General features: G+C 31.7%; 1 protein-coding gene across 1 annotated transcript; it reads right to left on the reverse strand.

The window, feature by feature from the left end:
• Positions 1 to 5,183: 5,183 nt before the first annotated feature.
• Positions 5,184 to 17,211, reverse strand: LOC143081639 (uncharacterized). The gene is made up of 5 exons (XM_076257408.1): positions 16,639 to 17,211; positions 10,310 to 10,412; positions 9,607 to 9,752; positions 6,709 to 7,119; positions 5,184 to 6,185 (listed from the first exon to the last, which is right to left on the reverse strand). The coding sequence occupies exons 1-5, from the start codon at positions 16,835 to 16,837 to the stop codon at positions 5,668 to 5,670; spliced, it is 1,377 nt and encodes a 458-aa protein (XP_076113523.1). The 5' UTR covers positions 16,838 to 17,211; the 3' UTR covers positions 5,184 to 5,667.
• Between the last annotated feature and the right edge of the window lie 1,654 nt (positions 17,212 to 18,865).

Raw genomic sequence — 18,865 nt, forward strand, 5'->3', positions numbered from 1 at the left:
AATCTTGTTGTGGTCGTGGCGATATCAGGTCGTAGTAGAAGCGTAGTTAGTACGCAGTAAGGTCGTGTAAGATCGCAAAGGTCGCAATATCATTGTAGCGAGTGTGTAGCAAAAACGTGATTATATTTGGAGACATTGAGCTAAAACTAGGTTCACACTGCCGATCAGATCAACTCGATCAAGCCCGATCAAGACAAATTACGTGATCGGGAGACTGGTCTGACAAGAATGTTCAGGATATTCTACCTTGCTCGTTATCGATTTGACTTTCTACCCGAGAGTTTTTGACATGTCAAAAACATTCGAGTAAGGATCGAGAAGCAGGTCACTCCAGAAGAGATCGAGAACTCGTCGAGTAGCAGTCGAATTGATCGGGAAAGGATCGTAGAGAGAACGAGTTTGGTCGGAATACAAAAACATGACCAATCAGTACTCGATCATTTTGACCTTTGCTCGACTATGTCTGATCATTTCCAGATTAACTCGACCAATGCCCGATCGCTTCCAGATCACTGCGACTTGTATATTTATATTATCCAAGACCAACTCGACCAATACCCGATCCCTTCGCGACAACATTCGAACACTCTTCGATCTGTACTCGGCCATATACGAGAACACATGACTGCTACACGATTCTCTAAAAGTGTGTGCAGATCTGATTAACCCTTATAGCTATGCTTCCGCAAAAATATATAGGCAACATTATTTTTAAATGTACAAAAATTCCTCCATGTACAGTACGTGTCTTTACTTTTGCAAGTAAAGGTAACATTTAAAAAGAGAGACAAAAGACGGCAAAGGAACAATCAAACTCAGAGGTCGAAAACAAACCGACACAGCCATAGCGAAAAACGGTAACCGACGAGAAGACAAACAGCAGTCCACACAACATAGAAAACTAAAAACTTAGCAACACGTAACCCAACAAAACCCGAGATGATCTCAGATGTTCCGGACGGGAAGAAAATCCTGCAATTTTGGCACCGATAGATTTTTCAAGTATTAAAGTAATTGTGCAATAATATTCATTTTTAGACTGCTGTTGACTAAGTTATCTTTCAAAGTTGGCTTATAAGAACATCAAGATTATATTTTACCTGTTTTATGGGTTATTTTCTGTTTTGTCTGTCCGTATTTTCCCGTTGTCTAGAAATGTTTGTAGCATAAAAAAAAGAAGATGTGGTACAATTGCCAACAAGACAGCTCTTCATAGAACACCAAATGATACAGAAAATATCAATAACAACTATAAGTCACCTTACAGTCAATTATTTTTTTCATTCGAACTTTTTGACGTAATTTCACACAAAAGTCAGACGATAGACAAAAATTTTTATTTGGTGCGAATTCTTTCTAACAGTAACGATACAAACTGTTCAGCGAGCACAAGTGTTGATCATTTGTTTCTAACATACTTTTGCAAGTTTGCATAAACTTTGACAAACTATACACTCGTTGCAAATGCGTCTACAGTTTGTCGTTCGTTGTTTGTTAGTTCAAACGATGCATTTCTAACTTTAATATTAAATCTATTATCTAAACGTGTTCTTGCTTGTCATACATAAACGTTGTCTACAATTACTCAAAATTTCAATCCCTTCTAACCAAACGATGCATTTGTTTCTATTTCTGTTACGTTTAACAAACTATAACAAACGACACACAACGTTTACCAATCTTTGGTTAAAAAGAAATGCACTCTAGATCTCTTCATAGATATATGTAAAATTGTAAACTGTTTTAGAAAAGGTATCACTCTAGGGGATTGAAATTCTACTTTGGGTCAAATTTTGGCAAAATATGTGACATCTTTGCCCTCTTTTTGCAATATTTGTTTTGGCAAAAATACTGATTACATACTTATACACATATATATGACAAACAGTACGCTTTTATTTGTGAGAAAGCAGGGAAATCGGGATGGTAAAGTTTATGTGTATTGCTATCTAACATAAGTACTAATCCAGTGACAAATTTCATTTTGTTGTGTCATTTTCAAAAAAAAAGAGCAATAAAACATAGCAGTGTTCACTATGAGGAAGTTTTTATGAACATTGGGTTCCTCTTTATTGAGTTAGTGCAAGTCTCTCAAACTGCCAACACAGTGATCGTCGTGTAAGCCACTGCGTCACCTAGATTTCTAGACGCCTGTTGATGTCTACAATTTCTTCTTCGTCTTCTATGCACTCTACAAGCTCCGTCACAGCTATTAACCTGTCTCTCTGAGCTCTTACCACCTTGCCCACAAATCCAACTGTTTTATTTCTATGTAGATATTTTAAAAGTATGATTTTACTCAAACTTTCTACCGAATATAACCAAATAAACGGAGAATGTGTCCGTAGGACATAAATGAAGCCCCAGCTAGCATATATAACATTATAAAGGGTCATGTTGGGACGTACAAATCGGCAGGGAATAAAAAATTCGGACGTCTTTACACTAAAAATGTGCATACCCGACCAATCCCGATTATCCCTACGACCCATATACCATCAGGTCGATCTGGTCTGGTCGAGATCAGGCTGATATCGTGAATAGTTGATTTGGTCTAGCTAGTAAACGAGTAACGAGTAAACGAGAAAAGATCGTGTAAAGATCATGAATTGATCGGAATTTTCGAATAAGTATTCATTTTGTTGTGGGGATGGAGTCATTAAGGAGTCGGCAATGGTCGTTTTGAGGTCGTGAACAGTCGGATGGCGGTCGGGTAGAAGTCATAAACAGGCCAGATCAAGAATTTGGTTGAGCTTGGTCGTGGAAATTTGGACAATTGGGATCATTGAGTTGATCTGATCGGCAGTGTGAACCAAGCTTAAGATATCACAGCGACGTTGCTACGACCTCACTACAACCATCACGTTTTCGCCGCGACCCAACTACGCTTCCACTCCGACTATACCCGGTTTACACCACGCCGTTCAAGACCATAGTACGATTCTAGCACGCCCATACCGTCATTATTAATCTCTTCTTACGACCTGACTACGTTCATACTACGACCATCATGCTCGTTGTCATTTTCACATAAAATATATAAAAGCACTCAAGATAAAATTATTTTTTTTTTTTTGTAATACGGACCTCTTGTCCTTTTTCTCTAACGGCACTTCAACAATGATTTACACATCTGTATCTTCCCTGCTATCGTTCACTAAATCATTGTCATTTGAGCTTGATGGACCAGCAATAGGTTGTGACTCAGGTTTGATTGGTCGGTCCAACATCTTCAGGATACGTTACTATCAGAACTCCCGCAGCTGCAGCATCTACTCCTACCACCAAGCCCAACTGTTGTAGTAAATATTAGCGGTATCACTGTGTGGTTCGTGGTAATCGTGGTAAGAACGTGCTTTAATCGCATAAGAAGCGTGGTAAGATAGTGTTGCAATCGGATTAGCGCGTGACTACGTATTGAATATTTATATCGCAGTTTATTTGATATGTCAAAGCTTACATTTTATATCTTAGTTTTATCAACTTCTTAGTCTTTAAATTTCCAGGTTAACATCCTCCTTTTTTTCATTTTTCAATTTCACTTTAAGATACATTGGTATCATGAGTGTGTGTCTGAGCTCACTAGCGACATGTTATCTTCTTATCCATTCATTTATCAGCATAGTCGTTTGATCTGTACAGTTACCAATTGTTTAATTTTCCTGATTGTTGTAAAAGATAGGCTAACAATATCAAACGGACATTCAAACTTTTGTCTAGAGTAGAGTGACAACGTTATGGCTATAAATCAGACAATAATGTCATACAAACGTGAGGTGTAGATAGTTATAAAACTTGGTTCTATCCATCACTTTCCGAATTGAATTTTGTTAGGTTACTTTGTATTCCAAGTTCGGAGGCAGTAACAAAAGAAACATTGAATTAAATATATAGGGAATCACTAAAGCAATCAGTTGGCCCCTCTCTTATGAAAAATTCTGGATCGACCACTGTTAATCAACATGAAAACTGTTTCAAACTGTTTATGAACGCAATGTATTTTACTAAATGAAGCTTTGCAATTCAAGCATCTGGAGTTACTTATAATGAACCCAATGGTAAAACTGGAAGTTCCTCTCATCCATGCATTACACAGTATTACACAGAAAATAAAATAAAAGCATTTATCATCCGAACAGATAATGACTATGTGGTCGGTAAATTACAACAAGGTGTTCATGATCATTCGGTGCAGTTTCCCGTTGTGATGTACATTTAGAGATGCAGTGACTTTTAAGGATGTACACGTCTGAGGAGCCAAACATTTCTAGAATTAAACTTTTTTTCTAAACCTGATGTTTGGGTTTATATGACTGTAAAAAAATATTGGTGAAGAAAAAATCATATGGTGGTGCGCTTCGTTTTTTGCTACGGTCCTCTGAAAGTACCCAATTTTGATGAATTTCCATTTTTCGTCAATTTTTACCCATTTTGGGGCTATTATCATGAAAAATATCATAGTTCCACAATTAAACTTTTTTTCATACTCTCAATAAAGATGGAGAAGGCCAATCTGAATAAATTCAACTAAAAAACAATAAGTAGGTGTTAATATAAGAAAGTTTCATCATATTTTGATGCTTTTTTGTATCAGATGTACCATGTTGTTAATTTTGTAAATTTGTGATTTTTCTCTGTTTAAAGAACAAAATGTATATTATTTCAACTTCCTTGTTATAAATGACTGAAAAAAATACATATCTAAAAAATTTGTAAAGAAAAAGTTATATGGGATGTTTATGTTTCTGGTAAAATCATTTTTTGTACCCTCACCCATTTTTCTCAAAATTTCACTAAAAAATACTGACCTGATTAGTAATAAAATTTGAAAATTTCATTCCTCAAAAACTTCTTATTGGAAATACACAATTCTTTCACAGAGTTAAGTTTGATTATGATAATTATAAAATTCTTTGCTATTTTCTACTTGTATCACATGTTTTAGAAATAATTCCAGAACGACATTTCAATGAGACTGAATGAGACTGAAATGTCAGAAGAATACATCCTTAAAGACATACATGTACACATGTAGAAAGTAAACACACGTATTTACTAGAAAAGCAAATTATAAAGAAAATATTACAGAACGTAAATATTTTTTTATTTATAATTGTTATAAAAATCGAATTTCAATTTTTATTGTGTACTTCACATGTTTGACTGATCATCAATGTGTAAACTGTAAATATCACAATTTTACTGACTTTTTAGACTGGTAAATGAATATTGAAAATCTTTTATTTGAAAAAAAATATTCAGTCATGTTCAGTCTTTCAGTCAAATATCAAACTTATCGACTTATCGACTGTGGTAAATTCAGAAGTTTTTCAGAGAATTCAGTATGTGTGCAGGTAAATACACCCATCATATATACCAGAAATAAAAAAACGTTCTACCCAACAGTCTGAACATAAACCAAACATATGTTTATTGACTGCAAGCGACTTTTCTGAACAGTAATGAATATACCGTAGTGGGAAAGTATGACAATTGACTTGAAGACGAAAATAACTTATTAATTTATTATTAATCAAATGTTACGAAATTAACACTTTGAAACAGCTATGTATAAACATTGACCTCCTTTGAATATGAAGGCAGAATGTTATATGAAAATAAGGAACAATTTTAAGTTCGATGTTTATGGTGTAATCATATGGTAATCTAAACATAGCTTGGATGCCTCGCAGAACTCTGTGACAGTATTTCCATTGTTTCGTTTCTGAGGGATAAATCTGATAATTCATATGCAGATCCCTCATCAGAACAATAACAAAATAGTCGACATTTTGTCTGTATTCTGTGACACTGACATCTGTTCGTAATGAATAGACTTATTAAACAAAATAATCCATTCCCATAAAAGATAAAACTTATCGCAAATAAAGCATCGGATGAAACAAAAATTCCATTTGCATTAATAAGAATCACTAAATAGTAAATGAACGTTACTACAAGACACAGGATAGATGCTGAACTAAACCAGTTCAGGACAAATATATCGTCTTCGTTTACATTTTTATCAAGAACCATTGCAGAACGTGGGTTTTTCGCATAAACTGTCACGTAACATACAAAAATAATGACGTATGGAATAAATGTTGAAATCACTAACTGGTATCCAGACCATATGATGGCATGACTGTTATATGAAGTAAAATCAACACTACACATTCCAATTTCTGAAATAAGAGAGAAATAGATAAAGTTTAAAAAAAAAACGTTTTACTATATGAGGTTACAAACTGAGGAGATCAATGTTGAATTAATATAATTGCATGCTATTTTTCCAATAAGGTTGCATCGCTGTGTGATGCGAAGACTTGTGGATTATTATTGAAATCAAAAGATTTGAAATTGCTGATAAATTTAAAATAATTCTTAAATGATTCTACTATCAAATGTTTGTGATGTTTTCAATGATTTCAATAACCTTCTTTTGAAGGTGATAATGGTCTCATGTAACTTGAATTTTTTAAGAAAGGGAACTTTTTATGGGGTTTTGCTTTTGCCTTTTGCCAAATGCTCCGGTCGAACTATATACATGGAGGGCAAGACACACAATCTTATTGTAGAAAAATTTGTTAGTACCCTGCTAGGTTTTATTCTGTAGTTTCCAATAAAGGTATATATTAATATTCGAATATACCATGAAATCAAGCAACTGAATTCATAATAGCATACTATGTATTCAATCCTACTCACCTTGAGATTCAAGATACACATTGGCATACAGATAATATTGATTTTCGTCCGCATGCGTGGTAATTCCCATACTTGTGGCACCTATCGTATGACCTAAGTATGGTTTCCATAACAATGAACGCAGCAATTGTTTCACAGATCCATCATTATAATTTGTCCAAAATGCTTGAATGCTTTCAATGTTAAATGCCCTAACAATAATACTTATGACTGATGATACTATTACACGGGCAGATACTCCCATGTCAGAGAGAAAATGATTTGATATTAATGTCTTTGGATCATGTTCTTTTCCTTGCATCACAGCTTTTTGGAATGTTGCAAGATAGTATGATGTCATGTCAGGATTTGATTCAATTGTTGTTTGATTGTTAGAATACATGTTAATTGTCACTGTAAGATTAATATGGCCTAAAAATAAAAATAACAACAAGTTTTTAAGCACAGAATTCACTGTGATTTCAACAATCTACCAATACTACAATATGATTGACTTCCACAATTCCTGTGTTAATAATTGATTCCCTGTTCTTAGTGTTAAAAATATTCATTAGTATACTTGCTTGTATTTTTAGTATAAATGTTTGTCCTTTCCTTTTTTGTTATATTAGTAAGTTTCCTATTCATTACTCGATCCAGATAGTGACATAGTAACGTAGACAGTAAGGATGAATAAGTTTAGTATTCATTAAAATAATTTCTGATTTAGAGATTCGAAACGTATAATTAAATATGAATTTTAAAATTAAAAAACTAAACAAAAAAAAACCTACTGTGTTTTATTTCGTAAAGGTTTTGTTAACTGTTGTCGATTATCATAGCCTAATTATTTTATTAATATTGGATTGTTGTTTTAATATCATCATTTGATAGTCTGTTAATATGCTTTATATGCTTTTTTTTAGATTTGAGACGAGTTATAGATTGTCATATTGTAGAGACGGCTGTCTTTTGTGGAAAACACTGTGCTTACGTCAGGACGTTATGTGTTGCTGGGCCCACGTCTCATTAGCGTATATTAATATCTCATTTTACTTGCATTCCAAACAAAGTATTCTATGTATGAGCGTGATGATAATAAACTTAAGCATAACCAGAAGCACTTAATTTAACAAAAATATTGTTTAATTTGATTTCTGTTTATGTTTTCTATGTTTTGTTTGTAAATGCTTTTGCTTGTATTTTTGTGAGCTTTACCCACTAGTAACTGCTTGTTACACTAACTATTTTCAATGTACGGTTTCTTTATGTAAAATGAGATACGACGTATTAATTTAGATATAAAAGACCATTAATCATGTTAGTTCTGTTTTTGAACAAGTTTGTATATTATCATCTTGTTTCTGCAATAAATTTCTGGTTATCCATTAATGGACGGATAAATCTAAGTATATTTCTATGTTTACTTTGTTCTGCATTAATGCAGAAATAATGTTCTGTTGTACGTCTCATATAATCGTCATTAGTAACGACTGAATCGGACTGACACCAAACAGTACGAAAAAGTCAAGCATAACTTCTCTTTAAACAACTTTCACACTAAAACATTACGCAAAACCTTTTAGTATTCCATACAATTCAAAATAACAAAGGTTTCAGGTAAAGTATGTTGTATTATTAAGCGTGTTGTAAGCTGATAAAAAAGCTGTCTGCTCTTTGGTTGAGTTGTTGTTTCTTTGACACATTCCATATTGCAATTTTAATTTTATAATAAAAAAAAAAAAAAATGTTTAACGGTAAGAGCAATTGAGCAATAAAATAATACAAGAAAACCCCTTGTCAATAAATAAGGCTATTTATTTTTTTCTTTATCAATTCTAGATACGGTGTTCTTTGATATTATCTTTAAACTCGAAAAATTTTAATGTTGTAATTAAGTCCTTCCCAACTGCAATTGCTGCTGTTGAATGAATAAGGTTGTATTGCTACATCATATGCAACTACGTTTCGGCACGACGAGAACACCAGTGGCCCCACTTGCAAATGAAAAGCAGGAAATCATTATGGGGTTAAAATTTGAGGATGAAAGTATTTTTGACACATATCAGCGGAGCGGGACTAATAGTCAAATTATCTCGATCAGTAATGCATCATATTAGATTGACCCACTAACAAATCTGCCCAGTAGGGATAGGTGCCTCGAAAAAAAAGTTCGTAAAACAGTTCATTGCTGAATGGCGGAATGACGGATAAGAGTCAAACTATGTTGTTGCAACCACCTTTAAAACACGTTTGTGAATTATTTCATCTTTTTGTAACTATCGTCATTGAATTTGGTCTAATTTTGTTTAATTTTAACCCTTTTAGGGAAAGCCCTTTATGGTCAGAGTTTGGTTATTATCTTGATTTCTTAATCTTTACACCGGTTTTTATATTTGTCGCATCAATGATCAATCTTTGGACATTGGTAACTAACGACTGTCTTAATTTTCTGCGCTCAACATTATTTACTTAGTATTCACTTTTATTCTGAACATAGCCTAGAACGTTAATGAATGATAATAGGCATGAACAAAAACTTAATAAGAAAAAATTACAATATATAATTTACAAATCAGTATCACTTCAGTCCCGATAACATACCTAACCTGGGTTAATGGTTTGTCTGATATTCGAGTGATGCAGTTATACAATATTACAGCGAAACTGATACAAAAAGATATGTTTAAAATATATGCGTTCTTTTAGCGGAAATTCATTTATTATGATTTTGTATGTGTAATTAAAGCATGTTTTTATTTGTTTTATCGATTATAATACCACAACATTATACAACATGGAGTCAAATGTTGTTATACAAATCTTTATTAATTCTCTACGAATAAAACACCTTTAAAGAAAATTAAATTAGCTCTACCTTATAATTATATACAGTAGCAGTCTACCTTTACTGCTTACCTCTGAAATAAGAATATTCACCAAGTCCATAGAGTGGTCCGGAGGACAACAGTACGACCAAAATGTAAATGCCACATACAATTATATTAACGTTTCTTGGAGAAAATGTTGATGGGTGGTCAAGTACAGCAAGGAATCTGTGGTATCTGGAAATATTTGTTTCACATTAAGTATTTCAACAGATGAATTAATTGCGAGTATATCAGAAGCATATCTATATTCAAATTTCTATCCACAATAATAGGCTGTCGCTTATCACAGTTGTAGTACTTCAATCATCCACATTTTTAATCGATGACTTTATTAACACAATATGACAGATTTCTGTGGTACATGTGAAAAGAAGATTAGCTTTTAATTTCGGCTTAGACTATTGTATGTTTTTTTTTCTATTCTTTGTTGATGTATTTGATCACTTTTCGTTTTCGTTCATTGATTTTATTTAAAACTTTGAATACATATTCTTATTTTAGTATAGCTATCTACTTAAATCAATTATGACTGAGTAATTCATTGATTTCTTTTACCATTTGACATTTCAAACATTGTTGCATGTGAAGCACGATATTGGATGGTTATTTTTGTTGCACACGTTATATCATTTCCAGTCAAAATGTAAGTTGTTTCCTCTCCTAGCTTTTTTTTGGATATATTTTTCTTGATTAATATACTGTTCATTCAGCTTATGCATACACAATAATACCTTTCAATGGATACTATAGCCATGACCCATATATTACCAGAGGTAAGAATAAGATTCAGGAAACCAAATGTTTGGCACATGAAATCTCCAAGGATCCATCCACCTATTAACGAAAAAGAATAACAATTATCTTAAATGTTATAAATACTTTGTATTATAGATAAAAGCATGCGTTTATATTTTTCGTAGACGTATACCATTGTGTGTTTAATGATGGCTTATCTAAGAAAATTTTTGTTAAACTCAGGTATTTAGTATCTATATGAGGATTTTATTCTTCTTTTTGTTATTTGTAAGCTACAAAGGCTAGATTATTCAATTGATGATTTGCATAAAAGCTCGTACCCATATTTAAGATTCATACCCAACAACGCGTTACTAAAATATTAAATTATTTAGAATTCAGTTATTAATTGTCAGCATTATTATAAAGATGAGTAGGACTTATGTAGGTTTCTTTCCAGGAAAATTCTACAACTTTGTTTAATGAAGAGAAATTGACTTGATTAAAACAACTAGTTGCTGCGTTCGTTTTATCATTCGTTTTAACATAATTACATTCTAATGATAAGACTTGCTGATTTTAATTAAATGCAATTGATTTTTAAAGGTTATATTGTAATTTCATATAACATCGGGGTAAATGAAAGCATGATACATTTCAGTATAATTAACAAATTTAACGAACGCACAGACTATTTTTAACTGATCACACTCTCAAAAACTAGAAATCGTAACGTCTTCGATGTGATCAGAAACTTCTTATACATATATTACTAGATTTATTTCACTTGACTGGGCGGAGTTTAAGAAGTTCGTTCATTTAAGACTAGTCCATGTATAGACAGGAGTTTTTAAATAATCTCAATAAGGAAGTGTCCAGTTATTTGTTCTATATCATACAATCAGTTCTTTTGTATATGCGTCTGGTGAAACTGATTAGTGATTAGAATTCCATTAGTATTATAACGCCAATCAGCCTTATCACACACATCTTCAAATAGACTGTCCTTATGCACATCAAAACATATGCTCCGCCCGATCAGTTTAAATAACCTTGTTAATATAAGGTTTAAATAAATACCATGTCGTCAATACAGAATAATGTTGAAATGACATCATTTACACAAATTTTTATATAGGCACATGTCATATACCAGCATGTCAAAGGTCTATGTTCTTTGGATTGCAGAGGTAGCTGTAATACTATAGTACATGTAACAGGAATATACTGCATACATTTTAATAAGTAAATATGATATTAAAACAATACTTCCCTTAACGAGGTATAAATCGCATTCAGGGACAAACAATTTTCAGCAGAAAATCTAACTCTAACAGTGTTGGTCAGAATTTTTCAGACGAAATATATATTTTATATTGATTAGACCGTTGGTTTTCCCGTTTAAATGGTTTTACACTTGTTATGTTGGGGCCCTTTTGTTTGGTTCCGTGTTGAAGGCCGTGCCTTGACCTATAATTGTCTACTTTCATAAATTGTTATTTGGATGAAGAGTTGTCTCATTGGCACTCATACCACATCTTCCTATACATGCATGTGTTAAATTGAGACCAACAATAAAAACCTGAATTTGTTAAATAACGTTTGTCCGTTCGTTTTATGTATTTGAGCTTTTGATTTTGTCATTGGATTAAGAACTTTACGTTTTGAATTAGAGTTCAGTATTTTTGTAATTCTACCTTTTTGGTTCTGGATATTCATATCGTTCCCTTGTGTGTTTAACAATAAAACATTTGAAGTAATCCTTCTTGTAATAGATTAACCTTTAAGTTAATAATATCCTTATCGATTTTACTTGGAAATTTATATATGATATCATCTTATTACAGCTTTTACTGTATAGGTAATAGGATATATATCTTTAACATTTAATTACGGGATAGCATTGATTGAATTACAGAAACAACAGTACTTTCAGGATGATTGCTTAACTTTATATCATTGAACTCATTCGATACACTAGCTGGACTATATGATATTCGATATAACCAAATTTTGCATAACTTGGTGTAATCAACTGTGCATAGTTTATTCGTAGTTTTGTCCGATTCTTAACAAAAAAAAATCAACAAATAGTCACTTTCATTATAAATATCGCAAAATGTGACATTCAGACAAAATTGATATTATTACTTCAAAAGTAAGTCGGCCATCACCATTTGACCTAGAATGATTTGCAATTATAAAAGGTGGCAGACTTAATTCCTTAATTTCTTCATATTTAAATAGTGATATAGGCCCTTACGTTTTGCCACAAGTTTTACGTTTGAGATCACCCACATTTGTTCGGTGTGGTTTTTTTTGCTAAGTGTTTATTTTCTATGTTTTGTGTAACATTTTGTTTGCTGTTGGACTTTTACTTCTTTAGCCATGTAGCGTAGTTAGTTTGTTTTATAATTACTGTAGATTAATTATTACTCGTGTTTATGTTGTTTATGGATTCCGTGTGTACACAAATAAACCACACAATTAAAGGTTCAACAAATTAAAAATTCTCTATAGGGTATCGATGGCATGAAGACTTCGGCAAAACCGCTTAATTAATTATCAATGAACATGCAAGTTTTCTGTAATGCACGAAAATTGGTACCCACGAAAATAAATGAAGCAGCAACATGAATGTGAATATCCGTCTGGTATCTTTTGCTTATCTTTTTAATCATTATTATTGTTATTTATTCTAGTATATAAAATAGGAGATGGTGTATGATTGTCAAGAGCAACTTTTCACCAAAGATCAATGATAAGAATTTAAACAACTACGAGTAAAATATGTACGCCCTTAAACAATACACAAAATCCATAGTCTTGTCAGTATTTGTCCATACTTTTGTCTCTGAATATTTAACTTGTTGAAGATTTTCTTATTGAGATATTTTATTTCGGTTTTACAAGACCCAACACAACTGTTTTTATTCAATTGATATGTATCCAATTGAAAAATTAATTCCCTCTCACAAAGGTAGTAATTTTATTGTTTGGTCAATAATAACTGAGTTAAAGACATACTTAGGTGAGGTTTTGGGAATTTGTGTCAGATGTTTAGACTCCTTGTTTTTTTCTCCTACAATACAAGGTAAAATATGTTGCCCCACAACACCAATTTATCTTTTCAGATATAAGTAGCCCATAAAGGTCATTAATCAAAATTTAAGCAGATTCTGGAATTATTTCTTTTGGTTACAATTGAGACCTCAAAAGTATCACTGCTAATATAAGATAACAGTCCGAGTTACATTTTTCCAGCCATATTTTAAAATCAAATATCTTGAAAATGAGCTCCATGACCTATCAATGTATTTAGCTTAGTTTGTTCCTTTACTTATGCTCTTCTGTCTTATAGTAACAACTTTTAATTCTTGATTATTTTTAATTTCACCAGAGTACATATTGATTCCCATCAAAAACAACAAAAAAATATGATAAATACAATTAGATTATACTATTGATTGTGTTCGCATCCACAAAAAAGTGTTCTTATCATCGTCTACTGAAACAGGAAGTCCAATTAATAACATCAGACTCCGCCAACACCAAATTAAACAGGATGTTCATTTATATCCTGTCAAACATTTTATTTATTTTGTTAGAAACTCTTTAGCGATATTTTATATGGTTTCAAGCTAGAAAGGTGTTTTATCCTACAAGACTATTCTACATTACCGGAACAGCCCAAAGCAAACACTTCTTATTGGTTCACTTCTTATTGTGTTTGTATGCTTCTTGTAATTATTTTCTTTTCTTTTGGTTAGATTGATATATTTTTTCGTTGATCCTAGGTTCCTGTTAATATCTTTTTTTTATATATTGCCAATAAAGCCAAGAAATATTGTTCACTGTGGGTACTAAAGAAAGTGTAACGTTTAATATTTGTATCACAAAAACAAGGTTTTACTCAAATGTATACTTTGCATCTGTAAACATTCAATTAATTATGTTTCAAATCTGAAAGAATATACATGTAGATGTATACATACACGGTATACCCATCCACATTATGTGTGTTGCTGTCACAACCCCAGAACTTGTCATCAAGTAAATGTCGTTGGTCATAATAATTAATTTGTTATTTATATGATAATTAAAGCCGCTGATTTTCCAGCAAATACTTGCAAAAAAGCACGTTTAAAAGCTGAAAAATACACCAAAATATTAATGCATCGCGTTTTATGCATATGAGATTTTTGTTTTTCACTTACAGAGAATGAGTTTTCAATGAAAATTTGTCATATCCTTTTAAGGTTGCACAGATCGAAAATAAGGCTCTGGGCTTATTTGTAATAATGTGTGTTTTATTTCCTTTTAGGCAGTTAGGCAAGTTTGTATACTGAGTACGTAGAATCGTTTTTCATGCCCTACTTAGGAGAATAATGTTTTGGGGTCTGTGCATCCGTTCGTTCTATTATCCGTCCGTTCGTTTGTCAGTTCGTTCGTCTGTTCCGTTATAGGTTAATTGTTTTGATTAAAATGTTTGATCAAGATAGGTTTTTTTTTATAAAGTTGTATTCAATCTACTTTAAACTAAGTACACATGTTCTTTATGACATGATCTTTATGTAAATGTAGAGTTTTGACACAAATTTTATGGTCCATTGAAATTATAAATTGATAGTGCGAGTGGGCATTCGTGTACTATGGACATGTTTTTTTGGTTTTATAAAAAGAAAAACAATTTCAATTTAAAAGTTATGGAGCTAATCAAAACCCGTTTGTTGAAGATAGGCATGCTATTATTTTTTTAAAGATCAAATATATAACGTGTTTAAGTCAATTGAAAAATGCAGATGAGACTAACTAGATAAAAACCTCGAATTATATGATAGTACTGTTATCACGTATCGTATGCATAGTTTGATTGGAAATCAGATCATATACTAAAAATTATCGAAGCAGAATAAATTGAAACGTCATTATGTTCTCAAATTTTAATGATCTAAACTCTCATTTAAAGAAGCACTAGTGGAACGTCAGATAACAAATGGAGCTCAAGGAAATATTTATTTAAAATTGTTATATTACAAATAAAAGCTGCCAAAACATTAGGATACAGAAATTATGTTTATTTAAAATGATTATTTAAACAGTTTAAATTATCATGCGTATACTAAATGTTTGGGGTGTTTGCATGCATGTGTAAGTGTTAAACATACAAATGAGCAAAATGGAAACACTGGCCTAACGACGTTCACTACTTTTGGAAAACTACACTCAGTTACAAGGAAATGTAAGTTTTCTTAAAGCATTCAATACAAAACAACTAGTGATAAAACCATGATTTGTGATGATCCCTTGTAGAACAAAACTCTTTGTGATGATCCCTTGTAAAACAAAACTCTTTGTGATGATGCTTTGTAAAACAAAACTCTTTGTGATGATCCCTTGTAAAACAAAACTCTTTGTGATGATCCCTTGTAAAACAAAACTCTTGGTGATGAAACATTTGTAAACGTTTGCAAAATTCTACAACAATCGATGATGATAGTCATTTTTTTCTACTGAGAGTTGAAATTGTACAAACTCATGTTACGTCCTTTTAACTGTTAGATATGTATCAACATAGAGCCTGGAATAATTGTCAGTAGTTATCCATTCGTTTGATGTGTTTGAGCTTTGGATTTTGCCATTTGATTAGGGACGTTTCCGTTATGAAATGTCCTCGAAGTATTTTTGTGATTTTACTTTTTTGCTCATGGGTACTATTTTATTTTCTGCATAAACTGATATTATAGACATATCAGAGAACAGGAACGATATGACAACTAGTTAAGTTGAGAATACTGTATATACTACAGTTTGAAAACAAAATAAACATGACAAATATTGGATAAGCTAATGTGAACTATGTTTACGTATGGTTACGAGATAAAAATCTGGTCTTGATTGTGATTGTTTAAATCGATATTTAAAAGGATTTTCTTAATAAGTTATTATTTTGTAATATCATTACAGTCTAGTAACTTTAATAATGTATTTGGCTTTATGATTCTAATGTTTGCAGTTAACCGTCAGAAAGTTACTAGTTTTTGGATGGTGTAAATTTTCACAAACACCATACACCATTACACCTTTCACCAAGCATCATTACACCATACATGTTACACCACACCCGTTTAACATTCCGAAATCACCCATAATAATATTTAATTTCAACACATCTAGCAATTTTAATAATAGTTTACCTTTGCAGAAATGTATGAACATCAAAAACAAATGATCTAAAGGTATCGAATCATTGAAGTCTTTTTGTACATGTACAATATTAAAAGACTCCGCTTTTGATTTTGAAATGAGTACATTTAATGTTTACCTGCAATGGTGGATATAAGAAATCCTGTTAGATTCCAAAGACTGCAAATTAATTGAGAGACCAGGAACATTTTTATCATCGTTTTCAGAATAACATCATTGTAGACGGTAAAGTTTTTAAAGACACATATAAAATGTCCAGCAATGACAAAAATCCACAATATAAACACACTAACAATTTTTAGAACTTCTTCTGCCATTTTGTCTTTTAAATTATATAGTATCTTTGTTTTATTTTAATAGTTTCCTTTCACAAGATAGTCTTTTTGGTACAATACCTCACTGTCTTTATTCTGTAACACTGATGCATTTTGTCGGAATTACTCCACTAGTACATAATGATGCGAGTATATCCTTTAGTATTTAACATTCTTAATGCATGCATTCATTTACATCTTATGTTTTAACAAGTGAAGCTAGATTATAAATTGATCAAGTAATTTATAGCATGTAAAACAGATCAACTATTTCTACGTTTTAAAATACTATCAAACATATATCCAACTTTGTTTCATTTACATATCACCAGGGAACTAACTAATGCTGCTTCTTTGAAGACAAGGATACAACTAACTGTCGTTGAAAGGTTACCTAGACGTAGCTCATACCATTGATTTTACAACTAATGAACGACTTCTGTAGTTATATAACGTATACTGTATTGTAACGTATTAACGAGAATTAATTAGTCGCAAATATAATTTAAGACTAGGCTTTGCTGATGTGTGGGTAATAAGATATTTTCATTACATTTTACGTTCAACTTGATTCTGTATATGCAAAGAAATGTAAAAATCAACTTTAAAAAGAAATTCCATAAACAAGTCGTATATTCTATAACTATTCACAGCGTATCAGCAATAAAAAAAGCGTGGTTTGACTGACAACAATTATACAAAAGATGCTCAAAAAAGTTATCTAACGCAAATAAAAATCATTACAAATACCTTAAAAGGATGAAATATACATACAATATTTCCGTATTTGTTACTAATGTTTTCAACTGGTCCCATACTACATCTTTACTTAATAATATGTTTTACTTTGACCTAACAGTACTTTCAAAAACTTACTTCTCAACACTCCAAACTGTATATACTGTATTTACTATATATATTTCGAAATATGATTGTATTAAGATACTAGAGACAATAACAAACGTGTTCCTTCCCAAATCCTGTTAATTCACAAAAAGTTATCAAATGTACCAGGATTATAATTTAGTACGCCAGACGAACGTTTCGTCTACATAAGACTCATCAGTGACGCTCATATCGAAATATGATAAAGCCAAAAAAGTACAAAGTTGAAGAGCACTGAGGATTCAAAATTCCAAAAAGTTGTGCCAACTACGGCAAACATAGGCACCAAATATACAATTCCGGTTTTTTAGTATTGTATGATGCATGGTTCTTTTGCTTCTTTCCGAATTTCATTTTTTTTTCGTTTTTGTTTCATTTGTATCGATAAAGATTTTTTAAAACTATTTTGTAAATTTGCTGTTCCCTCATGAAACGGAGTTTTTGGATTCATTTTATATGCTATCTGTAAATATGTTGTCTTGATAATGTGAATAAGACCTGACATTCTGTACCCATTGTACACTATAATTGTGTGCATATATTTATGTAAATGGATCAAAAAAAGTTTGCATAATGGATTGAGGTGAAATTTAACATCTTACTGAATGTCTGTTACGTTTACACTGTATTTTGTTTACTTGACATTAGTTTCGTTGTATAAATAATTGCCTTTAAACATATTCATCCGTGGTAAATTTATCGTGTTTATTGATACATTTTGAATAGAAGATTGTACAAATGAAAGTCGAAATTACCATCTGAATAGTTTCCCAGAAAGATTGATAATATTAATCATCTTGGTCCCATTCCAAAATCAATCTGACTGATGATGTTGACTAATATATTCAAATAAAGACCTATTTATACTAGTAAGCATTGTGTGCCATCGTTATTCAGTATGAAATAATTGATCATGGGGATCATCATTATTTACCGACTTTAACTAAAACAATTTTAACCTTTATATACCGATGGAAATCATATGAAAAAACGACTAGTTGCACATACAGAGAAGAACATTAGGTTATCAGTTATTTAATGTATATTAAGTTAATACAAAGTGCTAATTTTCAAATAGTTTACTGTGTGAAAAAAAAAATTACCACCAGGATACGCATCATAGAAGGATTTTCGCGGTATGCTAAA

The sequence above is a fragment of the Mytilus galloprovincialis genome, chromosome 7 (genome assembly GCF_965363235.1).
Source record: "Mytilus galloprovincialis chromosome 7, xbMytGall1.hap1.1, whole genome shotgun sequence".
Taxonomy (NCBI): domain Eukaryota; kingdom Metazoa; phylum Mollusca; class Bivalvia; order Mytilida; family Mytilidae; genus Mytilus; species Mytilus galloprovincialis.

Coding starts and splice junctions, on each gene's coding strand:
- LOC143081639 (XM_076257408.1), bottom strand. CDS start 16,837: ATGGCAGAAGAAGTTCTAAAAATTGTTAGTGTGTTTATATTGTGGATT. Junction 9,753..10,309: donor GCTATAGTATCCATTGAAAG/GTATTATTGTGT, acceptor AAATATTTCCAG/ATACCACAGATTCCTTGCTG. Junction 7,120..9,606: donor TGAATATTCTTATTTCAGAG/GTAAGCAGTAAA, acceptor TTTTATTTTTAG/GCCATATTAATCTTACAGTG.